The 26,439-nt window shown below is 40.4% G+C and overlaps 1 protein-coding gene across 1 annotated transcript in view; it reads right to left on the reverse strand.

The window, feature by feature from the left end:
- Positions 1-688: 688 nt before the first annotated feature.
- Positions 689-26,439, reverse strand: part of TMCC3 (transmembrane and coiled-coil domain family 3) — a 54,451-nt gene continuing 28,700 nt past the window's right edge. Inside the window, exons 2-4 of the mRNA XM_075209407.1 lie at positions 24,203-25,116; positions 9,108-9,243; positions 689-3,490 (exon numbers count right to left, since the gene is read on the reverse strand). Coding sequence (XP_075065508.1) covers positions 3,188-3,490; positions 9,108-9,243; positions 24,203-25,116 — 1,353 coding nt within the window. The 3' untranslated portion in view covers positions 689-3,187. The remainder of the gene's footprint in view (positions 3,491-9,107; positions 9,244-24,202; positions 25,117-26,439) is intronic.

Genomic DNA, 26,439 nt, shown 5'->3' on the forward strand with positions numbered 1-26,439 from the left:
CAATAGAGCAAATAGATCAATAACTCCAATGTACTATAGGAGCAGGTTCAGGCTGGTTGTGTAACATATCAGCATAAATTAAAAAATGCTCACTTGCCCTCTGCAGCAGCTATATTAGAGTTTAAGCCATTTTACTAGCAAGTATGAACAAACATACAAAAGTATGTCTGCATGTGCTAATAAAAGGTCTTATTTAGTAATTAACTGCTATGAAATAAAACTAAAACTGTATTTTAAAAAAAACAGTTACTATCTGAACCTCTACAAATTATGTTTAACTAACATATGCAACAGCTGTAAACAAATAAAGCTTTTGAAATCTTCACAGTGGCAAAAAAGCTATTGTTCCACTTGTATTTGAATACGGCCGGAACAACGCTCTAAGTTCTGTCCTTGTGGGTTTTTTTTGTCTTTTTTTATTTTTTTTTAAATGCAAGTTGCATGCAGGTAGCGTCCGAAGATGAATCGGGATGCTTCTAAATCGGAGTTCCCTTTCACCAAAGCTAGCTTAGATTAAAATGACCCTTGAAATATAATTTATATTTAAGATAAACATATTTTGTCTCCAGATTAACAAAATATAGAAGGAGAAAACCCTCTTATTTTGCCTATCATTTTACTGCAGAATGTAAAAGCTGTTTTACAGCTTGGAAATGTGCAATTGTAATTTTTCAATAAAAAAAAAGAATAAATATGAAAGTTTAATTAAAATATACATATGTACATTGTAAATGTGCACATATTCAGCATATAAGACTGCATTCAGGCTACTACATGTAAACATTTGTAATATCCATACTTATAGCCCAACAGATATACTTTTGTTTGAAATAGATCAATTCATTAATATGAGAAAGCGATTTAGTAAATAGCTGCTTAAAACATTCTGCAAGGAACGAAAAGAAGGCTGCTAAAAATGTAGCAATAATTTGACTGCCTAGTTATTGATTAATTTGTGTCTGAATGTCGCTTGACGTTGGAAATCTATAAATTAAATATAAAAAGGGAGCACTACAATTTTTTTTAAAAAAATGTTCTGTAATTGACAGTAAGATAACTCGCAAGTCTTTATTAACTGTTCTGGTACAAAAATTATATTAAAGTTCTTTCTATATATATAATATATAATTTCATTTACCTGATTCTCTACAATAGAACTTGTCAGGCAGCCAAGACTACTTTTTGACATTGTTGCATCAGTTTTGTATTTTTCTACAGTTAAGGCCTCGTACTTACTGGCATTTTACATTGCACATGTGTTTGTTACTAGCGTTTTGAAGTTACTTAGGCTTGACAATTGCATTTTTTTTTTTCTGGGGGAAGCATGTGAAAGGAACAAGATACTTTCAGAAAAACACAAGAGCTAGTAAAAACATGAGTGGGTATGAGGGTTTTAAAAACAATGGATTATATTTTTTAGAAATGCTAGTGAAAAAAACATTTTGTGCCTGTGGATACGAGAGCTTGGTGTTGCATAGAAGCTGATATTTTTTTCAACAACAAGGCCATCTACACACAATGTTTAATTTTCAAGTGTTTAAAGCATATTACTAGAGTATTAGACACACTTTGACAATTGGAGGTTACAAATTTAAACAAATTTTATAGTAGTAAATTCCTTGCATCTCATACAAGCTCACTATTACTTGTGCGAACAAATGCATGAGTAGGGTCTGCACCAGACACTTCCATCCCCTGTTTCATTATCCTTTCCATTTTATTCACATAACTGTTTCCTTCATTGTTCGCTTACAAATGATAGAGAAACTGATAGTAAGTGTGATTAAGCTTTGGGCTGCACTTGTTTTCTTTTCCCCACAGTTGGGAGACTAAGCATATGCTGTCCAATTCTGCTTTGACACAATGCAAGATCTCGGAGCAGAAAGGGAAATGTAGTTGTGCCTACAAAGGAAGAGAGAACTTATTAAGATGGCTCACTCCTTCTCTAGAATTAGGAATCTTATTAAAAAAAGGCTGTGATTAAAAAATATATAAAATTAACCAAGTTTGTTTGGATTTACAACCAGTTGGTGACTAATTCACCATAAGACATAAAATAAGAGTTAAAAAAAGGAATCTTTTTCCACAAAATTAAAATGGCAGGTGATATTTTTCTTTTGAACCTATTAGTTTGCATTCTAAATTTCCATTTCCTTTCCATAATGTGCCATGGCCATTAGAAATGACTTTCAGTAAAGTACAAGAGTAGCTCTGAATATATACACCTGGGGGTAAATGTATCAAAGTCCGTCTTTTCATCTTGCGGGAGATTGGCGTCTTTGCAGCTAAAATTTAAAGTGGCGATGGCTTGTAAAGGCAACTTGCCTTTACAAGCCATCGCCACTTTAAATTTTAGCTGCAAAGACGCCAATCTCCCGCAAGATGAAAAACACGGACTTTGATACATTTACCCCCTGATCAGAAAGGCAGGATGATACAAGACCTACAGGATCATTTACAGTGAGAATACATTCACATTACTGTAATATTAACCAAATTAAAACAATGAAAGCTCATTATCTAATTGACCCATTTTCATTTAATTCAGTGTAAGCCCTTGCAATCAAAGGAAGATTTTGTCCATTCCAACTTTTTTTTTGCAAAGTTATGGATATTCTAAAAAATTCAAATCTTAAAATAATTTCATGAGGACGACCTTCTTTGGTACCTCCGTTTGTTTTGATGCAGTTAAACTAAATATGAGAGCATTCATATGATCTACTTAACAAAAGTAATTTAAAAAAAAAACCCAACTAACTGTTTGATGCCATTTAGTATAGAGTTATAGGAAATACACACACAAAATATTTACAACAAAAACTACGTTTGTTTTGCTGAATCTGATAAGACGGCACAAAGACAAGAAATGCTTTGGTAGACCGAATTAATTGAACTTCAGGCTGAGAGACCCAACAGTCAAAAGATTGTTCCCATGTGCTGCACAGAATCAACGTTTCACATTCACCTTCTCATGTTTGTCACTTAAAGATAGGAATCCATATATAACTTTAAGGCAACATATGAAGGTGTACATGCCAAAATTGGTGCAAATAGTATACGAAGCAAATGCCTGTGAAATCAATTGCCAACAGATAAAAAAAAAAAAAAAAAAAAAAAATCGACTTAAGGAAGCCTTTTAAAATCCGTTGTTGAAACTATTACTGTTCGTGCACAGAGGCTGGAGTGTTCAGCTTGGCATGATGATCCGTTCTAGAGCACTCAAGGCGTGGTCCCAGTTTTTACAAAGAATTGCAAACAATGTCACTGCAAAGAATGTACAGATTATGTGAAAACGACTTTTCATCATTGGAGCTGTGAACTTGGCAATAGTAGACACAAAAACCAGGATGACAGTGATTAAGGCTAGGAGTATATTTATACATTTTCCCAGGAGTACTTTGGCATTCACCGTTTCAGATTGTACAGATAGTTGTTCTTGTTGATGGAGCTCTAGCTTAGAGACACGAGTCTGACAAGAATCCAAAGTTTCCTATGAAACAAAAAAATATATATAATTAAATTCATTAAGTAGCCTAGTATGCCCTAACCTATGAGAACTAAAATTCAGACCTTCAGATCAGTCACAAAATATATAGAAAAAGTGAAACAAGTTCCAGTATTGTTTACTATTATTACTACTAATAGTGGTAAGTCATTTATCATCTAAAGTTACAGAAGCATATAAATATACGTTATATACAATTATATATGTTATATACAAAAATGATGGTTATATAGAATATTTTATAAACTATGAACATATACTTTAAATATTTAAATTGTAATAGATCTATAAAAAAGGTATACTTTGCAAATAAGAACCACCTAGCCATCTAAAACTGTTACACGCACAGTTACCTGAAAAATAATTTTAGTAATAATATAGTTCAATGAGTGAATGAAATATCCATAGAAATCCAATGTGAATCTGTTCTTGAATAGTTTATATGTAGAAGTGTATGAAATTCTGTTTGCTGAAAGATCATGGTGTCCCTCTGCCATAATAAAAACCAGTCCAAAGCTGGTCAGGACAGGGCCGATGCCTCTATGGAATGGGTGGAAACAAAGTGTGCCCACCCCTTTCCCAGAAGCTACCACCCCAGTGCTAAAAGTGCTGTTGCTTATCCCAAACCCAATGGGATGAGGGGATGAATGAGTTTGGGATCCCTGGAGTAGCAATCTTGCAACCACAGTGGTCACAGTATAATGGACCTGGGTCCGTAATGGTGTGTTTTGGGTTTTTCCCCTCATTGTAGTCTATGTCTGAACAAGACGCTGTGGTCCCAATCATGTTTATTGCTCCACAACCCAGAGGGGAAGGGGGGGGGGGGAATGGACCCAGTGCTTTCCAGTTAGAGCTGGTAGACTTGGGGAGGGGGGATAAGGCAAGCTGCATTTTCACTTTTTCCCTTACAGAAACTCCAGCCCTGCATGGACGAGCCAGGGACTGTTTTTCACTACCGCCGGAAGACCCCATATTTTTAAAATTATTTATTTGGCTTTAAACAGTACAGGACCCCCACTGAAGTCTTTAGGGGAGTAAGGGAGCTCATCCTATTATCTCTTTGGGACCAGCTCCCATAGGAAATAATGGTAGAACAATGGTGCTCTAGTGAGAGATCATGTGTCATCATTGTTAATTTGTAAGCGGGGATGAGGTCGTCTGTGTAGCAGATCTTACTTATTCACCGCTTCTGACAAATAGTGAAAAAAGTTCAAATGAACTCGCCAACAAATCCCTGAAATTTGGTTGAATTTCAGAATCATAACAATTCACCTATTTTTATTCACATTGTAAGCAGCCTTCATTTTTTTACCATGCTGTAAATATCAATATTGACAACATGTGGTATATTTAAACAACCATTTGTTTTCCTATAAACTGCCAAATTTCAGTGCACTAATGCCTTTCAAGTGGTATGATGATGTAGAAATGCCATCTCCCTATATGTACATATTTTTATACAAAGGTAGGCTTCGTAAACTCATTTGCAGTAACTAATCTAGATAAAATAGTCTACAAGATGTACACTATATGGACACAAGTATTGGCCACACCTGTTAATTATTGAATTGAGGTATTTCAATCAGACCAGTTGCCTAAAGTGTATAAAATCAAGCACCTAGCCATGCAGTCTCCATTTGCAAATATTTGTGATACAAAATGGGTCGTTCTGAAGAACTCAGTGACTTCAAGCGTGGTACTGTGATAGGATGCCACCTTTGCAATAATTCGGTTTGTGAAATTTCATCCCTACTGGATATTCCACAGTCAATTGTAAGTGATATTATTATAAAGTGGAAGCGTTTAACAACAGAGACTCAGCCAGGAAGCAGAAGACCATGTAAAATCAGAGTGGGGTCAACGACTGCTAAGGCACATGGTGCATAAAAGTTGCCAACGCTCTGCTGATTCCATAACTGAAGAGTTCGGAACTTCCACTGGCATTACTATAAGCACAAAAACTGTATGGCGGGAGCACAATGGAATGGGTTTCCATGGCAAAGCAGCTGCATAAAAAGCCTCACATCACCAAGACCAATGCCAAGAGTCGGATGGAGTAGTGTAAAGCACACAGACACTGGACTGTGGAGCAGTGGAAATGTGTTCTGTGGAGTGACGAATCACACTTCTCTGGCAGTCAGATGGGCGAGTCTGGTTTGGCGGATGCTGGGAGAATGTTACCTCCCTGACTGCATTATGCCAACTGTGAAGTTTGGTGGAGGAGGGATAATGATATGGGGCTATTTTTCAGGGTTTGGGCTTAGGCCCCTTATCTCCAGTGAAGGGCAATCTTAATGCTTCAGCATACCAAGTCATTTTGGACAGTGCTATGCTCCCAACTTTGTTGCAACTGTTTGGGGAAGGCCTTTTTCTACTCCAACATGACTGTGTCCCAGTGCACAAAGCAAGGACTACAAAGACATGGATTGAGTTGTGTGGAAGAACTTGACTAGCCCGCACAGAGCCCTGACCTTAACCACATCGAACACCTTTGAGATTAACTGGAACGGGGATTGCGAGCCAGGCCTTCTTGTCAAGCATCGGTGCCCGACCTCATAGGTGCTGTACAGAATGAATGGGCACAAATTCCCACAGAGACTCCCAACATCTTGTGGAAAGCCTTCCAAGAAGAGTGGAAGCTGTTATCACTTTAATATGGAGTTGGTCCCCCTTTTGAAGTATATGTATTTGAATACAATGCCATTACAGTCCCTGTTCGTGTAAGGGTCACGCGTCTGAATACTTTTGTCCATATAGTGTAGGTCATATCTGTCAGATGATTGTCTAGCACTACGGAAACTGTGGCGCCTTATAAATAAATGATAATGATGAAGCCATCTGTACCTCAACTGCTATAAATCTGAATCTTATAGCTCTCTTCCTGCAGATTTTGATTGATTGTGGCTTAATTATATTATTGTAATGTAAAATATCTGTCTCACAGTCAGCATGGTTGCCAAGAAAATGTCAAAGTAATAAGAATCCTAGAAAAAGCAAGCTACATGTATTAAATCATATGCTTGTTTACCAGCTAAATACCAACATCATGGGAAGATAATCAAATATAAAAATTAGTTTGAATTGTAATATGAACAGAGAAATGAATTTATTAACTCTTACTATTTAGTCTCAAATTACCTTTGAAAGGTCATCCAGCACTGTCCTACATACTATTTTTTCCAAATGCAACAGACACTATGTATGATGGGGGGTAGGGGGGGGGGTGTTACAATAATTTTCAATACAGGTACATATAATTATTTTGAAAGAGATTAGCACAATTCTGGGATAAAGAATTTTTGAAGTTGGCACATTATAATTTAATCAAATGAGGGCTACAGGGAGTGTGCTGCTTACAATAAGACATAACAGACCAAGAACCTAATTACAGGGGATGTATACCCCCACAAGATTATTTGTGATGGTGGAAGATCAATATATTAAAACAAAATAGTGGTGGAAGGGGTCAAAATAATGAGTCAGGTCAGAGAGAGGTTTGCCCAGGGAGGAGAAAACACTGGAAATTTGACCCTAGATATAAGGAGCAACTCCAGTGGGGGAGGGGTGTTCATTCTGGGATTTGATGGCTGGAAGCTGCAGGATAAGCTGGTGGATCTACCAGTGAAATACATCGGCAGATCTATGGGTCATCAAGCCTGGACAGCCAGGTAACTAACTCCTTAAGCTGGTGGGGTAAGGGACAGATGATGTGGTGAACCTGCCTGGCATTTATTTACTGTGTGTACATAATATTCTACTGATTGTTTTATTACAATAAATGTTTTGTTTTACTTTCTAACTGTGTTTGCCTGAGTGACTAATACGAATCCTAGAAGATACTGGGTTGGCATAGTAAGGCACCATTGGGTGGCCAGCCAGCGTGAAGTGGGTATAATTGGGCCTGAAAATCCGGTATCTTCACAGGCCATAATAGCAAAAGTATAAATGGTAAGCATTGTGCACGGTGCTTGAAAAACAGTAAATACATTGATATGCGTTCTAAAAAAAGAATGGGCATGATTATGCTGCTGAAAAATGAATATGTAGAATGTTATCTACAGTATGAATATGCCTTCTAGGATACATAACCCCACTAAACAATATATACAGTGGCCATAGGAGCTAACTTGAAATATATTTAGGAATGCTCTTTTACTCCCCCCTGCCATATAACTGAAAAATGCCATGCACAGAAATGATTAGTTGCAGCACAAATATTGGCGGCAATCAAATCACCTACAGAACTGGTTCCTATGCCCCACAACATAATGACCATGGTATTTATTGTTGACCCCTAAAACATGCAACAACATAATTTCATCATGCCACCACACAGCCTTTTTATATAGGCTTCTTTAGCTGCCATAGTCCCATGCCCAAAAAATTCTCACCTATGTTGTTCCTGTCGTCTTGGACAGGATGCTAATAAAAATAACCATATCGCATTAGCTGAAGTTCACTACAGGAAGTGCAATTTCAGTGGTATATCCAATCATAGATGTTTTTCAGTCCATCTGTTAAACAACCAGGCAGTTACTCCAAACAGACACATCACAAGACTGCCTGTGCAGCACGTAAGCAAAAGCCTCTTCTAGAGCCAAGAGAAGGAGGTCACTCAGTTATGATAAATGGCGAAAGACAGTTGTGGTTGCCAGCACCTTACTGTTTTCTACAGCGACTGGTTTATGTTCATGTTTCAAGTCTTAGCCTTTTGACTGTCTCCCCTTGTTCCAAGTGTACTACACTACCAGTAGCTTCAAAATAATGCCATTTGCCAGTGACTGCATTATTATTGGAGCCTAATAATGCTGCTGCCTAACAGACGCACATACTTTTCCCACCAGCATATACAATTTTTATTCTGCTACTTTATGTATCAAGTGATTCCCATGTCTTAGACTGTAAGCTCTTACCTTCTGTTTCATTGATTTAATTTGTTTGTGTTCTGGCACGAGCTCCTTAATGTACAGTGCTGCGTAATATGTCAGTGCATTATAAATAAAAATATAATAGTAATAGACCACAATAGGCAGTAGTGCACTCTGAATATCTGCAGTTCACTACAGGAAGGGCTATCCTAGCAATGCAACTAGCCATAGTCTTAAGGTTTTTTTCCTAAATGTAGCTGCCCTACTCTGTTGTCTTCAAGGGGCATGCCCCCGTTCATGCCCCTGGGAATGGACAAGGGCAATTACTAGAGAAAGTGAAAGAATGCTTGCCGAGGTTAGTCAATTACAAAATTTTAACAAAAGTTGTGTCCCTGGAAAAGAGATGGTGTTTGAACCTGCACAGATTGCCCTTGCAGACTGCAAGTTGATTAACTCTGACATATTATTGTGGGTGGTAATATTCTTCCACCAAATCAAAATGGTCATACTCCAAAACAGAGGACATAGTCCTTGGACAATTTAGTGTAAAAATATATAACCAAACTGGCCACCGAATGCCTGCTTCTGGCCAATGTTAGACCTACGATTATTTTATTCAGCAAGTGATGTCTGTATCCCTATTCTCATAGTAAACAAATGGTAGATATATTTTGTAAGTCAAATTTAGATAATTTAAAACCATAAGCATGGCCTAGCATGTGATTGGTAGTTACCTGAATATCCCTGGATCTTTCATAAGCCTGATAGGCAACCTTTTCTTCAATGCTTGCTAGATCCTGTTTTAAGTTGGTTGTCTCATGCTGATGAAGGTCAGTCAGATCATTTAGTTGGTCTTCAAGCCTTTCATACCTTTGAAAAGTAAATGTGGGGTGATTAATGGCCTAAAATACAAGTTCCTTTACAAGACACATGTTGTAGGATCTTGTCAGAAATCATATTTTTTGCGATTGGACGCAAAATGTATTTTTTAATGCCACTCTAAAGCACTGTGTAATTGGTCATTCCACATCATTTCAACCGGGTGTGTCCACCACCCATCTCAGATTTTAACGGATATTCTTTGGTTAAGAGAGTCTAAAAAACTATTTCTGCCAAATATCTTGACCTTTTGATTATTAGTTTCCAAAATAGATTTTTTTTTTCCAATGTATTAATTATTTATTCATTGAGGCTTTTTCATTCCAGTTTATTTGAAGTATCCCAGATGTTTATTAAAGAATCACAATTAAATTTGTACCCCTAAAGGTAACTTTTCTTCCCGAATCCAAACCAAATTACTTTATCTATCTTGCATTTCGAGTTACAGCAAAAATGTAAGCTTTTGGAACAGAATTAAAAATGCTAGGTTAAATAAACATTAGATATTCCATTTTTTTTTTTTGGTGCTTGACAAAGGTATACATTACCAGCACAAAAACATTCAGCATGGCACTGTTTTATACTGGAGAAAATAAATAAATAATGAAGCCAACGTTCAATTACTGCTGTGCCGCATACATAATTTACACAAGAAATCAAAATTTAAAAACTTAAAACATAACTGAAGTTGAGTCAACAATCACATTATTTTCCCCTTGTTTGGAACCTGTTGCAATGGTCTGTAATTTTCCTTATTGTGGCAGCAGACAGTATATACTGCCTTCCAGTTCTTCCTTGGATAGTAGGTACTTCCGTTACACAGAGGACATGAATAAATGGAACACAACACTTATCTCTTGAAGGCCAGGACAACACATTTGTTGATTGGTTTAGTTTCATGAGGTGTAGCAGCACATCTTGTTCCTCATTACATTGGGTATATTATTCAATGAACCAGATTCTTTTATATAGAGTAATAAGGGGTATCTGCACCAATAGAGTCTACAATTTCTTAAATACCAGTATATATCCCTTATCTATATTTAATATTTAATGGGATGTGCTCTCCCAGAACAATATCCTTATATTTACATCAAAAGAAGAGAAAGAGGGTTCTGATATTTGGAGGCAGTATATACCCAGTATATAAACTCTGTCTTAATATTGATTTAACAGCTTAACATATATTGCAATATGTGGAACTAACATTCCCTGTTTTTAATATAGAATAGTAGTTAGTACAGCATTAATTATGTGTTTGGAGAATGCAGAGTATCCCTGTTTTTTGTCTATACAATGTGGGCAACCCCCTCTTACACCCCAGTCTGTACATGGAGAGTGCAGAGGATCTAGGTCTTTTTTTATTCACCGTTTTCTATTCATACAGTTTTGCAGCATAGTATATCCTTAACTGTTCATTCCATTTATTTGAGATATAATGTTCACTCCCTATATAATACTCTATTTTATAATGTATTGAGCCATGATAGAATCATAGATTTACATAATCTATTCATCCCCTAATAGGATTAATATAGGCCAAGATGGTCATTGTATATTTCTCTTAGTCGAATGACTTACTATGGTGTATTATGAATATCAGTCTTTTATTATTCATAATTGGATAACAAATTGCAACATTTTAGAAGCTTTATCATTGAGTATTCAAAATCACTGCGGTCACAGCTGTTTAGTATTAGTCAGGCTTTGCTACCAATCCAATAGTATCTTGATTCTGCGAGATCAATATTGCGGTGTGTTAAGGGAACCAAGTAGCATGTCCCCCCTATTAACAGCAAGCTACATCTATGCTGGCTTCTTGTTGTGGTGGCTCTTCACTCTTGTTTTAAATCATATATCAGACTCTGTAAATCAACACAACTTGAACATTTGCTTACTTTCTTTGACTATTTTTCTGTCTGTCTCCCTCTCTTTTTCTCTGGAAAGTTTAAGTTTCAGTTCTGAAAAGGAATCCACCTCCATCAGTTTCTGTATTGAAGGGTTATTCCATTGCCTCAGTTTTATTCACATTTTAGGTATGGTTTTTAACTCAGCATGGTTTCTTGTGTAAATTATGTATGCAGTATAACAGTAATCGAACATCAATTTCATTATTTTTCTCCACCATGAAACAAAGTACCATCATGATTTTGCTTGTGGCAGTAATGTATAAATTTGTTAAAACACCTACAAAAAAATTGGGATATCTAATATTGATACATATTTATGTATCAAAAGCCTGCATTTTTTGCTGTAACTTGGAACGTAAGGCACATCAAGTAATTTGGTTTGCATTTTTGGATTTGGGAGGAAAAGTTACCTTAGGGCTCCAAATTTCATGGTGATTCAGTGTCTTTCCCAGTACCTATTTCACGGGTGCCTCACCCGGCTGTTTTTACTTGCCACCCAGCTCTGAGCCCAAAAGAGTCCTATAATAATAGAATGGGTAGTGGGCATTTTTACTTGGGTGATACAATGTGGAATGACCCAAATATGTTAACGCTATATAATAGAATTTATTTTTGGACCACTAAATTGCATTGTAGGAGTGCCAGGACATGGATTATAAAATATTTTTTTTCCGCTCAGCTGTCCAACCAGAGGATATGTGATATTTGATGATGATATAACCATGAGATAAAACATTTCCGTTATATATATAGCGCCATTAATGCCGTAGTGCTGCACAGAGAACTCACTCACATCTGTCCCTGTCCCATTGGAGCTTACAGTCTAAATTCTCTAACACACACACACACAGAAAGACTAGGGTCAAATTTGATGGCAGCCAATTGACCTACTAGTATATTTTTGGAGTGTGGGAGGAAACCGGAGCACCTGGAGGAAACCCACGCAAACACAGGGAGAACATACAAACTCCACACAGATAAGGCCATGGTCGGGAATCGAACGCATGACCCCAGTGCTGTGAGGCAGAAGTGCTAACCACCTTCTTTGAAAAGGTGTATTATAACATCCAGAAATCTAATTTAGGTTTAAAAATATTGTTCAAAAAAGGAGCAGTAGTGTGGAGTAAGATAACAAATATTTTTATTTTCTCTATGGTAACGTAAAACACGTGTCCTATTTAGTCTTTTCTTATGTAGTGGCTAGAAGACCAAAAAAAAAATTAAAAAAAAAAAATCAGGTTTATTTGCTGTGAGAGAGAACATTTTCTCTGCATATTTTCAGCTATACCCTTAGTGGCCACTTTATTAGTTACATCTTTATAGTAGTTGGTAGGATCCCCCTTTGCCCCCAGAATAGCCCGAATTCTTTGTGGCATTGATTCGTTTTTTAGAGATAACATGACAGCATCACGCAGATTTGTCAGCTGCACATTTGTGCTGCGAATCTCCCGTTCCACCACATCCCAAAGGTTCTCTATTGGAGTGACATCTGTTGACTGTGAAGGCCATTGGAGTACACTGAATTCATTGTCATGTTAGTGGAACCGGCTTGAGAGGATGTGTGCTTTGTAACATGGTGCACTATCCTGCTGGAAGGAGACCTTAGTAGATGGGTGGCCATAGAGATATGCACAAAGTCAGTGAAAATACTTAGGCTGTGGCATTTAAATAATGCTTAGTTGGTATTCAGGGGCCTAATGTGTGCCAAGAAAACATACTTATTGAGACAAGACAGGATGGATTTATTTTGTTTACGCCAAGTTCTGAACCATCTACATGTCACAGCAGAAATCAAGATTTGGTAGACCAGGCAACATTTTTCAAGTCTTCAACTGTGCAGTTTTGCAGAGTCTGTGTCAAGCCTCAGCTTCCTTTTCTTAGCAGACCGGAGTGGTGGAACGTGGTATAGTCTTTTGCGGCTATAGCCTATCCACTCCAAGTTTCGACGGGCTGTGCGTTCAGACATGCTCTTCTGCATATCTCTGTTGTAACACATTGTTTCTTGAATTATTGTCACCTTTCTGTCAGCTTTAACTAACCAGGCCCACAGAACTGCCGCTCTCTGGATGTTACTCAAACCGACCTGTCTGACAAAAACAATCTTTTCACTGTCAAAGTCACTTAAATCATATTTCTTCCCCATTCTGGTGTCTGATCTGAACAAGTGAACAATTTGACCATGATTTTATGCATGGAGTTGCTGCAACATGATTGGCTAATTATATATTTTCATTCATAAATAGGTTTACCTAATGAAGTGAAAACTGTGTATATTGCTTTTAAAAATGACCTAACCAAAAATACAGTTTTGCATAGTTCTCAATAAAAACAGGAGTTTCTAATATTATATATTATTAAAATATATTTTTCAGGTGGTGGTTGAGATAGTGAAAGAAATATATAAAGTTAGGGCAAACTCTACCACTGGATTTTTTATATATATATATATATATATATATATATATATATATATATATATATATATATATATATATATATATATATATATATATATATATATATATATATATATATATATGCTTTATTTAGCTATAGTGTTTTTCTGATTTTTTAGTTTTTAGCAGCGACATTGGAAGCTGAAACCGGACAATCCAGTTCTACACATGAACAGAGTCCCCACGCTTTCTCAGTAGAGAAGAACAAGGGCCTCCAGTGTGATAAGAACTAACTTTCAGTGTGCACCAGTTAACTATTGATATACGAGTTGCTATCTTGGCTGAGGACAGTGGGGCTCTAATCTCAAATATGCTGAGCAATTGTGTTGAGAACTTTATGGTGTCACAGAAAAAAAAAAAAAATCCAGAGTATTTTACTGGAAGTAGATGGAAAGTTTACACCAGGGGTCCTCAAACTTTTTAAACAAGGGGCCAGTTCACTGTCCCTCAGACCGTTGGAGGGCCGGACTATAGTAAAAACAAAAACTATGAACAAATTCCTATGCACACTGCATATATTTTATTTTCCTTACTGTGCTTCTCTTCTCCCCCTTTTTTCCTTACTGTGCCTCTTTTATCCCCCTTTTTTCCTTACCGTGCCTCTCTTATCCCCCTTTTTTCCTTACCGTGCCTCTCTTATCCCCCTTTTTTCCTTACCGTGCCTCTCTTATCCCCCTTTTTTCCTTACCGTACCTCTCTTATCCCCCTTTTTTCCTTACCGTGCCTCTCTTATCCCCCTTTTTTCCTTACTGTGCCTCTCTTATCCCTCTTTTTCCTTACTGTGCTTCTCTTCTTTCCTTTTTCCTCCATAGTGTGCCTTTCTGCATTATTCCCCTTTTTCTTTTTTTTCTTTTAACTTACCTTTTTTTTCGCTTCTTTCTTCTCTTTTGTCTTCTGGTTTCTTTCCTGGTCCTTTCCGCGCTGCTCCTCACTGAAGGACAGGCGTGACTTGATGACGTCACGCCTGTCATTCAGAGTTAACAGTGCAGAGAGGAGGGAGGAGGAGGGACGCCGGCGCAGCAATCAGGTGAGTAGTGTATCTATTTTTTTTTATTTTTTTTACTGCTCCCCCCACCAACGAAGGGAGCCCCGAACCCGCCCGCAACGCCCCCGCCCCTCCCGCCGGGGGGCCGCCATTGAAAAAATAAAAAAAAACACGTGCCCCCCCTTAATCCGGCTATGCCCGGCGGGCCATATTAATGTCCTCAGCGGGCCGCATGTGGCCCGCGGGCCGTAGTTTGAGGACCCCTGGTTTACACTTTCATGAGTTTTTATACATGTCCAAAGGATGGCTATCCATGTAGACAAGTGTAAAGGATAAAACAGAATTACAGTGATAAAACAGGTTTAGGTTATCTGTTTCAATACCTGGTTTAATGTGTAATTATGTTTTGGTGGCAGGTCCACATTAGTTTGCTAATTATTTTATAACACAGAGTGACCATTGTGGTGACAAAGATTTGTGCATCATCGCACAAACAGTACCTTGGAGCATGCTTCTTTGTGGCTTCAGTGACTGGATCATTTTATATTTTTTTTTACAATAAAAGGTTGAAATGGATGGAGTAAGTTTTTGGGAGTAAAACCTACTGCAGTCCAGGGCTTCTTTTCATGGTTTTTTAAAGTTTCTTAATTATTTTATTTAATTTACCATAGAATATGTTTTATATTTAGTTTTTAAATATTGATTGCGGCTTTTTCTGTCATTTGTGTTTGACGTTTATCAATTATTTTACTAGTCGTTTAGAAGCGCCATCTTTTCTTGTTTATTAGTAAGTATCTTTGGAGAGACGTATTGGCAGTCTCCAAGACAGCAGCCTTTACCTCTAACCTATAATAATATTTATAAGCCCATCACCTACAATTTCTCAGTGCCTGAGTTTGTGTTTTTACTAAAATAAATTTAAATACATAGTAATATGACAATTGTATACAATTACATCATAATACTTTAAGATTCACTGATTTTTCTATAGTCAATAGCAATTTTGGATATCCGTGGTGAATACATTCATAACCAGGAGGTACCTGTAGAAACATCCAAAATGACACTAGAAGGACCAGCACTCCCTGTCAGCTACTGAGCCACACATGTCTTGCACACCGCGATATAAACTGCTATAAAGTGCGGTAAAATGGCAGCTGGCTTTTTCATATATTTGTGTAAGTGTGTGCAACTGAAACTTCTGCATTTTATTTACAAAATAGAACATTAGTTTTATTTAGTCTGTCTACTGTCTGACAGCAGTGTGCTGGGGGATTTCTGGATGTGCGTTTTCTTATTTAGATAACCCTTCCATTTATAGTACTTGCTGCTACTTGTACATTTATCGAGAAACTTCCATTTTGTATAAATAAAATGATTAAAGATTTAAGTTCCAATAAATATGATAATTTACCATTAACTACAACCCTCATTATGCTTCAGAGCGGTTACAACACCAGTCATCCTTAATTCATGACAACAGTCTTTACCATTATTCCCATACTATCTCTTTAGTATATGTCTCGGTACAATCTTTGAGTATAGATATATACAATGTACATTGTTACAAAGCATTTGTACCCTTAAAAAAATGTTATTTTCATCTCTATTGCTTTAAGACTAATAGGAGGCTTAGAATGTCATTAAAAACTCACAGAATACAATCGGCTTAATATGTCACACTACAAATTGAAAATAATATATTTTAGTCCAATCTAGTTTTACAGTGTAGAGCTTTAGTATGGTTTTTTTTTTTTTGTTTTTTTTAACGTAACCTTTTCCTATCCTCACAATGTTCTGCAGTTTATGTGGTTTTAGGATTGTGGATGTAGACCCCTTGTATTTCTAGTGATTGATGCTGGCTAACATGGGTTGTGGAGGCTAATCTTCACTATGGTGTGGTGGGAATGGGCTTATCTAGAGGTCATGATCCCCAGGCTAACCTCACTAGGCAGCATCAGCTCACAGTGCAGGAACAAGCTGGCAATAGAACAAGAAACAAAAAATCTATATGACCTTGGAGGAACTTTAGAGATGTTGATATCTGTAGGTGCCATTATCCAAGAGTGATCTACAGTAGTTGAAGGTTCAGATGGGTCTTCACACCATTCTTCAAATGTCCAGACTAAGAACCAGATAGATAATAAAGAAATACTTCAAACCAGGAACAGAAAATACAGAGCAGGCCTGTGGAGGATTCAGCCGACTCAAGATACTGGAATTCTGTATTGTCCATGAAAATAATAATGAAATGAAGTACTCCTTCCAAAATATGCCTACATTATTCTAAGGCAAGTTTTATAACCAAAAGTTCCATGCCCCGACTAAATGGTTTACTGTAGCAGGAAAAAATCCTTAGAAAAGAAACCACACGATGACATCATCCTGGGAATACTGCATTGAGACAAGGTTCGTCTACCTCAAAGAAGAAATACATAGTGGAATCTAGTAATTGTAGTACAGGTGCAGTAGAGAATGCGGCCTTTAAAAATTTGAAGGCAGACATTGCTTCTGGCAGGCAAACTAGAGAAGATACTCTTTTTTTTTTTTTTTTGTCAAAGAGCTGTAATGGGAATAATAATAAACTTTATTTATTTTTTTGATTTGTAAATAGACGAACTTTGTGTAGCTTTGAAGCTTACAGGTAGCATCCACTTTAATAAAACGTTTTTGTTTTTCTCACGGCCATATGAAGGTCTGATTCAGAAGTAGTATAACTCAGCAAACATACATTTCTTGCTTTTGGCATACAACCCAGTTTTTTTTCAAAAGGTGTTGAGATCGAACATTGAGATGGTGTGAAACCGGATCTGAAGAATAAATCAAAATATCCTCTAGATCAGCGGTTCCCAAAGTGTGCGCCGCGGCTCCCTGGGGTGCCGCGATCCCTAGCAAGGAAAAGAAGAAGAAAAAGAAGAAAAAAGAAAACCAAAAAAAACAACTTACCCATCATCCAGCGCCGGATCCTCCTCACTGACTGCCGGGCGTGACGTCATCACGTCCGTCAGCCTCAGTGAGAAGGAGCAGCAGAGAAGAAGTCCAGGAAAGCAGGTAAGTAAAGGAAGTGAAGGGGGACACAGAGAGAGAGACACTACGAAGGGGGACAGAGAGAGACACCACGAAGGGGGACAGAGAGAGAGACGCTGAAGGGGGACACAGAGAGGCTGAAGGGGGACACAGAGACACGCTGAAGGGGGAGACAGAGAGAGACACTGAAGGAGGGAAGAGAGAGACACTGAAGGAGGGGGATAGAGAGACACTGAAGGAGGGGGATAGAGAGACACTGAAGGAGGGGGATAGAGAGACACTGAAGGAGGGGGATAGAGAGACACTGAAGGAGGGGGATAGAGAGACACTGAAGGAGGGGGATAGAGAGACACTGAAGGAGGGGGATAGAGAGACACTGAAGGAGGGGGATAGAGAGACACTGAAGGAGCGGGACAGAGAGACACTGAAGGAGGGGGACAGAGAGACACTGAAGGAGGGGGACAGAGAGACACTGAAGGAGGGGGACAGAGAGACACTGAAGGAGGAGGGCAGAGAGAGACACTGAAGGAGGAGGGCAGAGAGAGACACTGAAGGAGGAGGGCAGAGAGAGACACTGAAGGAGGAGGGCAGAGAGAGACACTGAAGGAGGAGGGCAGAGAGAGACACTGATGGAGGAGGGCAGAGAGAGACACTGAAGGAGGAGGGCAGAGAGAGACACTGATGGAGGGGGACAGAGGGAGACACTGATGGAGGGGGACAGAGAGAAACACTGAAGGAGGGGGACAGAGAGACGCTGAAGGAGGGGGACAGAGAGACGCTAAAGGAGGGGAACAGAGACGCTAAAGGAGGGGAACAGAGACGCTAAAGGAGGGGAACAGAGAGACGCTAAAGGAGGGGAACAGAGAGACGCTGAAGGAGGGGAACAGAGAGACGCTGAAGGAGGGGAACAGAGAGACGCTGAAGGAGGGGGACAGAGAGACGCTGAAGGAGGGGGACAGAGAGACGCTGAAGGAGGGGGACAGAGAGACGCTGAAGGAGGGGGACAGAGACGCTGAAGGAGGGGGACAGAGACGCTGAAGGAGGGGGACAGAGACGCTGAAGGAGGGGGACAGAGACGCTGAAGGAGGGGGACAGAGACGCTGAAGGAGGGGGACAGAGACGCTGAAGGAGGGGGACAGAGACGCTGAAGGAGGGGGACAGAGACGCTGAAGGAGGGGGACACAGAGTGTGAGATGGCGAAGAGGGGGACACAGGGTGTGAGATGGCGAAGAGGGGGACACAGGGTGTGAGATGGCGAAGAGGGGGACACAGGGTGTGAGATGGCGAAGAGGGGGACACAGGGTGTGAGATGGCGAAGAGGGGGACACAGGGTGTGAGATGGCGAAGAGGGGGACACAGGGTGTGAGATGGCGAAGAGGGGGACACAGGGTGTGAGATGGCGAAGAGGGGGACACAGGGTGTGAGATGGCGAAGAGGGGGACACAGGGTGTGAGATGGCGAAGAGGGGGACACAGGGTGTGAGATGGCGAAGAGGGGGACACAGGGTGTGAGATGGCGAAGAGGGGGACACAGGGTGTGAGATGGCGAAGAGGGGGACACAGGGTGTGAGATGGCGAAGAGGGGGACACAGGGTGTGAGATGGCGAAGAGGGGGACACAGGGTGTGAGATGGCGAAGAGGGGGACACAGGGTGTGAGATGGCGAAGAGGGGGACACAGGGTGTGAGATGGCGAAGAGGGGGACACAGGGTGTGAGATGGCGAAGAGGGGGACACAGGGTGTGAGATGGCGAAGAGGGGGACACAGGGTGTGAGATGGCGAAGAGGGGGACACAGGGTGTGAGATGGCGAAGAGGGGGACACAGGGTGTGAGATGGCGAAGAGGGGGACACAGGGTGTGAGATGGCGAAGAGGGGGACACAGGGTGTGAGATGGCGAAGAGGGGGACACAGGGTGTGAGATGGCGAAGAGGGGGACACAGGGTGTGAGATGGCGAAGAGGGGGACACAGGGTGTGAGATGGCGAAGAGGGGGACACAGGGTGTGAGATGGCGAAGAGGGGGACACAGGGTGTGAGATGGCGAAGAGGGGGACACAGGGTGTGAGATGGCGAAGAGGGGGACACAGGGTGTGAGATGGCGAAGAGGGGGACACAGGGTGTGAGATGGCGAAGAGGGGGACACAGGGTGTGAGATGGCGAAGAGGGGGACACAGGGTGTGAGATGGCGAAGAGGGGGACACAGGGTGTGAGAGGGCGAAGAGGGGGACACAGGGTGTGAGAGGGCGAAGAGGGGGACACAGGGTGTGAGAGGGCGAAGAGGGGGACACAGGGTGTGAGAGGGCGAAGAGGGGGACACAGGGTGTGAGAGGGCGAAGAGGGGGACACAGGGTGTGAGAGGGCGAAGAGGGGGACACAGGGTGTGAGAGGGCGAAGAGGGGGACACAGGGTGTGAGAGGGCGAAGAGGGGGACACAGGGTGTGAGAGGGCGAAGAGGGGGACACAGGGTGTGAGAGGGCGAAGAGGGGGACACAGGGTGTGAGAGGGCGAAGAGGGGGACACAGGGTGTGAGAGGGCGAAGAGGGGGACACAGGGTGTGAGAGGGCGAAGAGGGGGACACAGGGTGTGAGAGGGCGAAGAGGGGGACACAGGGTGTGAGAGGGCGAAGAGGGGGACACAGGGTGTGAGAGGGCGAAGAGGGGGACACAGGGTGTGAGAGGGCGAAGAGGGGGACACAGGGTGTGAGAGGGCGAAGAGGGGGACACAGGGTGTGAGAGGGCGAAGAGGGGGACACAGGGTGTGAGAGGGCGAAGAGGGGGACACAGGGTGTGAGAGGGCGAAGAGGGGGACACAGGGTGTGAGAGGGCGAAGAGGGGGACACAGGGTGTGAGAGGGCGAAGAGGGGGACACAGGGTGTGAGAGGGCGAAGAGGGGGACACAGGGTGTGAGAGGGCGAAGAGGGGGACACAGGGTGTGAGAGGGCGAAGAGGGGGACACAGGGTGTGAGAGGGCGAAGAGGGGGACACAGGGTGTGAGAGGGCGAAGAGGGGGACACAGGGTGTGAGAGGGCGAAGAGGGGGACACAGGGTGTGAGAGGGCGAAGAGGGGGACACAGGGTGTGAGAGGGCGAAGAGGGGGACACAGGGTGTGAGAGGGCGAAGAGGGGGACACAGGGTGTGAGATGGCGAAGAGGGGGACACAGGGTGTGAGATGGCGAAGAGGGGGACACAGGGTGTGAGATGGCGAAGAGGGGGACACAGGGTGTGAGATGGCGAAGAGGGGGACACAGGGTGTGAGATGGCGAAGAGGGGGACACAGGGTGTGAGATGGCGAAGAGGGGGACACAGGGTGTGAGATGGCGAAGAGGGGGACACAGGGTGTGAGATGGCGAAGAGGGGGACACAGGGTGTGAGATGGCGAAGAGGGGGACACAGGGTGTGAGATGGCGAAGAGGGGGACACAGGGTGTGAGATGGCGAAGAGGGGGACACAGGGTGTGAGATGGCGAAGAGGGGGACACAGGGTGTGAGATGGCGAAGAGGGGGACACAGGGTGTGAGATGGCGAAGAGGGGGACACAGGGTGTGAGATGGCGAAGAGGGGGACACAGGGTGTGAGATGGCGAAGAGGGGGACACAGGGTGTGAGATGGCGAAGGGGATACAGAGTGATATGATAAAGGGGCACAATGTGATGGTGAAGGGGTCTAAATACATCTTACATCATTTTGACCCAACTACTTAAACAACGGGACTACCCGGTAATTATTTTTGCTTAGGGGTGCCTTGGAAAAATTATGGTGACCCTAAGGGTGCCTTGAGCTGAGAAAGTTTGGGAACCACTGCTCTAGATAAATAACACATTCAGAAAATCCTGGAAACTGAGTGGCTATCTTGTGCATTGATGCAGATGAGATTGTTTGAACCCTGTAAATATTGTTGCTAAAATATTTTAGCTCTACAAATTTGATCAATGTCTTCCAAGATCAGTGGAAGAGGAAATCGTTCTATCCTGGGTCTTAATTCCATCATTCCAATTAGTTCTTTAAGTAAAAAAAAAAAAAAATGAACAGTAGATACAGAATACATCTATGAAGGAGAACTTGCAGTAATGATACTTCCATCAATGGCTATAATGTAAAGAAGCTTCTCAAGAGGAACTAATAAAATCTGATTCTTTTGAACCAGAGATAATTCAAAATAAGTTACCAGCATCCCCAGAATCTAAAAAGGGTATGATATCAAAGTTTAGTTCAGAATGTGAAAACAAAAGTAGGTCTAGAACAAGAATTCTAGAAGAGAGACAAAACTGACGAAGAAGTCTCGACACTGTCCAGGATTTCCCCTCCTGGAACCACCTAGACTTTGTTTCTAGATTTTGGCTGGCAAAGTGGTCATCGGAACCACCGTACATGCAAAGATCAAGAGATCACTTGGAAGACCATTCCTCTTCATAGATGCCTCTTTGGGAACAAACAGGGTGTGTTTGGCCCAGTTTGGAGAACTGTGATTTTTGGATGTGTTGCCTTTGCAATTATTCCTTGAAACAAATATCAATTTTATTCTATGGGGTGATCAGGTTTTCAAGAGATGTTGGAATATCTAGCAAAATAACCTGTCCCTCAAGCATTATTATATGCACAAAATATACTTTTTAACTTCAACAGGCACAAAGTCAGGTTGAGCATGTTCAGGTTACAAAATAGTACTGTACGCCTAGAAAGAGGCACAGGAACAATGACCCTAAGCATACAGGACCAGACACATTACCAACAGTTCTTGTCCAATCTGATGGAGTGCAAGCAATATTGCAAAGAATGGCTGAAAACTGTAGTGTTCAGATATGCAAATCTGAAAGATTCACATAAGCTAAATATACGTCTAACAAAATTGTAAACAATTATGTTTTTTATTTGAGAAAATCTCTAGTGTTTAACATTACATAGTATTTTGTGTTCATCAGTGCTGTGGGTGAATAATTTAATAATCCCTGTATATCACACACCAAAAACATAAGAAATAAGCATTGGCAAGGAGAGATACTGGAGAGATACTGGTTGTTGCAAGTTTCATGTCAAGTGTAACTTGTGATGACGGACAGGTAGGTAATGTTCCCTTGAAACTGTGCAGCTTGGTAAGGAAAAATAGTTAAAAGGTCAATCTGAGGACTCCACCCTGAAGGGCTGTGTTCACAATCTGCAGAGTTTTTTCTGGCAAGTTACATTTTTAACCCTGACATTTCCAGATTGCTTTCATTTCAACAACAAATTTCAATGCACAAAGGGTTAATCCGTGGTGTGGACTAAAAATTAAAAAATATATGACTGTTGAATTAGAGTATTATCAGAATAATTATCAGAATACACTTTAGACTTTAGGCAAATTGAACTAAAAAAAATGAACAGTCATACTGCTAAGCAAACTGTAATTTCAAAAGCAAGTATAAAGTTTGTCACACTCAGTAGTCCAGCCGAAACATGTCACATGGAAAGAAAAGGTGATGCATAATAAAAAGCTTTATCTTTCACTGTAACCAATTACTTTGTTGCCAAGGAATAATGATATTGATACACTGCGGTTACTTGCATAAAGCAGCTTGGCAGTTTATTGCTGTTCAGGTTAATTCAACTTGCAATGAGTCAAATGAAATACAAATAAAAAGTCACAGGTTATAACTATGTAGTAATTGCAGGTCAAAGTAAACATTTTAAATAGAATTACAATGTTTTTGTGGCACAATGTGACATTAATATATATCAAAGGGATGCGTATTACTGAACTCCATAATACAATGACTTTAACCAGTCTGTTTATGCTTAACTATATTCACCATTTACTGTTTAACAAAATGGAATGTCAGTAACACTGACCAATGTATTTTACCTCCAGTGATCATATTTAAAAGTTTCCATTGGAGGGTTAAGTAGTCCTTTAAATTAAAAGTGGTTACCTCACCAAACATGCATCCTCCACTTTGTCAGACTTGCACTGCTTCACGCTCATTCAGGATAATATATAAAAAGCCATTCATTATTGCCCTACCCCACATATGTAGTCTCATTTAGAAGTATTCTCCCAACCACTCAATTAGCATCAAAAATCCAGGGATTAGCAAACTACCTCTCTGGTTACCTCCTCTCATGAGTGCCTGCAGGACTATTCTAGAGCTACACCTCTTCCCCTGGGACTCATTACCTTGCTACAGATTACCTCCAGTATTACTTTTAAGACACTCACCTTATCAAAGTTTACTCTGACTACTTACCTGTGCCCTGTTAGAGGAAAGAAAACTACTATGGGCTTTTAAACCATCAAGATTCAATCACCCTGTCCTTTGCAGATCCCACACCTGTTTTTTCATTTCCTAAAATCTGATTGCAAGCTCCCATGAGCAGTTCATTCTATACCAGTGTTTCAAATTCATACTTTTATGTAATGTTTGTTTACTTTGAATTAATTGTACACAGTTGCATTAAATTTAATTTTATAACTGCTATAAAAATCTAAAAGTCTACGGTGATAGTCGGAACATAAAACCGTGCTTACAGAGTACCTATCTGTAATATATGTAAGTTAAACTTCAATATGCAAACTGAAGAAATGCTTTTAATTAGTAGTTACCTGTATCTCTCGTCTTGTAATGTTTGTGAAATAACAGCATAGTCTCTCTTAAATTGAAGTTTAAGTGTCCCAATGTCTTCAGCTAATTGAGATTGAGCCTCTCGTATTTCTCTCAGCTCATCTAGAAACACAGCAAGCTCTTGACTGTAATTAACATTTGTCCTTCCTGCATCAAATGCCTGGTTTCCATTGCTGTCTGCAGAGCCAGATGTCCCACTAGAACACTCGTCATCACTTACATACTTGGGTTTGGTCACTATTGTTGCACTACCACTCAGGTTCCTGGGATTGTTTTCTGGGTGAAAGTCATCAAGACTATTCTTTAGATGAGCAATATTATCAGCACTTCCAAACTTATTACGAATAAGGTTTGCAAATTCTCGTGACTTGTTAAACACAAACATTGGTGGAGTCAATGATACGCCCGGCATACCCATTTTACTGGATTCCACTGCTGCAGTAGGTCGAGAACTGACGTTAACATCTTTTAGAGAATGTTGCATGTCTTTCAGGTTGTCTTTGGAAATATCCTTCGTGCTTTTGGTTACAGAGCCATTTTGCTCTATGTCTTTTAGCTTTTTATGGTACTGCTCTAGTTTTTTCTGTAGCTGTGCTATAGAGTGAGCGGACTTCTGGTTTTTCTTCTCAAATACCTGTTTAATTCGACCTGCTTGCTGCTTGTCAGCGCTGTTCACTAGTTTCAAGTACTCTGCCACATTGCCATCACGCGCACTTTGTTCGATTTTAATCTGTTCAGTTACTTTGAGGATTTTTTGTTTCAAGCTGTCGGCAGAGAGTTTGACTTTGTGAAAGTCTATGATGCCATCCGGTATATCAAAGTTAAGGTTGGTATCTGATCCTCCCCGTCTGATGTTTAGAGGCAAGCTGAGTGTGTTCATATCAGACCTGTCCACCTAAAAAACAAAAAAAAGGAGCAAAATTTTACTTGTGACTTGGATGGTATGCATCTTCATAACTATTTGCAAATGATGTCTTTGTGTGAATGTCATTAAACAATGTGTGGTAAAGCTGTAAATTTATGTAGCACTTTGGTTCTAATTAAACTGCTCGTTTTTAGTTAGGAGGGAGAGGACACGCCAATAAGCACGTTAAATGAATTTGGGAGTGTAGACGTAAGCCCATGCTAAACACCCTATTTCCTTATGCATACTTAACATTATTGACAACCCTTAGGAGTGTAGTGATGGATTTAAGTTTATTACAGAGAATGTACCGGAGCATGTGTAGAAAGAAAATCAAAATTGTGAACTACAGCACAATGATCCAATTTGGATAATATGATATGCTTAGCCAAATGTGGACCTGCTACAAATCATTCTAGTGATCACCAGCATTTGCACTCAATAAGTTGCTTCTGTGATGTGTTAGAATGAAAAGACATCCATGGACTCCAATACAACTTTATCATTTCCTAAGCTTAAATGGTATATGTATATGAATCAAGTGGGGTCACACATTTCAGCATCAAAGAAATGTATGGGTGCTATACATGAGGAATGACACATGTGAGGAGTAGAATGCACACCAGGAGATGATGATAAATTTATCAAGTTGCAGGTTTGAAAAAGTGGAGATGTTACCTATGATTCTAGCTGTCATTTTGTAGAATGTACTAAATTAATTATAACTAGAATCTGATTGGTTGCTATAGACAGCATCCCCACTTTTTCAAACCCGCAGGTTGATAAGTTTACCCCCAGGACTTAAAAGCAGTACAAATGATTTAGTTCAATGCTTCAGCACACTGAAGTACAACAGAACACTGAAATAATTCATCTGATTTTCCTGCTACTAAATCCTGGTGTGTTTATAGAAATATTATATATGTTTAAAAGTAAGTTTATTGCAAAACACTCCTTTTAGTATATTTTCAAAATGGATACATGTATGCTTGGTACATGTAAACAGTAGGTACAGTAAGTGAAGTCAAGTGCAGACAGCATGGTCTATATGAAGTTCATACATACACATACTCCTATAGGTCAGTATGATGACTGGTTCATTTAATAGAGTTTCAAATATGTGGATCTCATATGATGATAAAATAAATGAATTCATTATTAATTAAAAGCATCAATGTTAAGCATAATATGTACATCTTATTGCTGTGGAATCTCACTAATACCCCATTCATACTGCACCAAAATCCTGGGTTTTTGCCGGGGCGAGCTCAAACGACCCGGGTCTTGGTGCAGTATGAATGGTACAAGTGAAAA

This window comes from Mixophyes fleayi, chromosome 4 (genome assembly GCF_038048845.1).
Source record: "Mixophyes fleayi isolate aMixFle1 chromosome 4, aMixFle1.hap1, whole genome shotgun sequence".
In the NCBI taxonomy this organism is placed as follows: Eukaryota; Metazoa; Chordata; class Amphibia; order Anura; family Limnodynastidae; genus Mixophyes; species Mixophyes fleayi.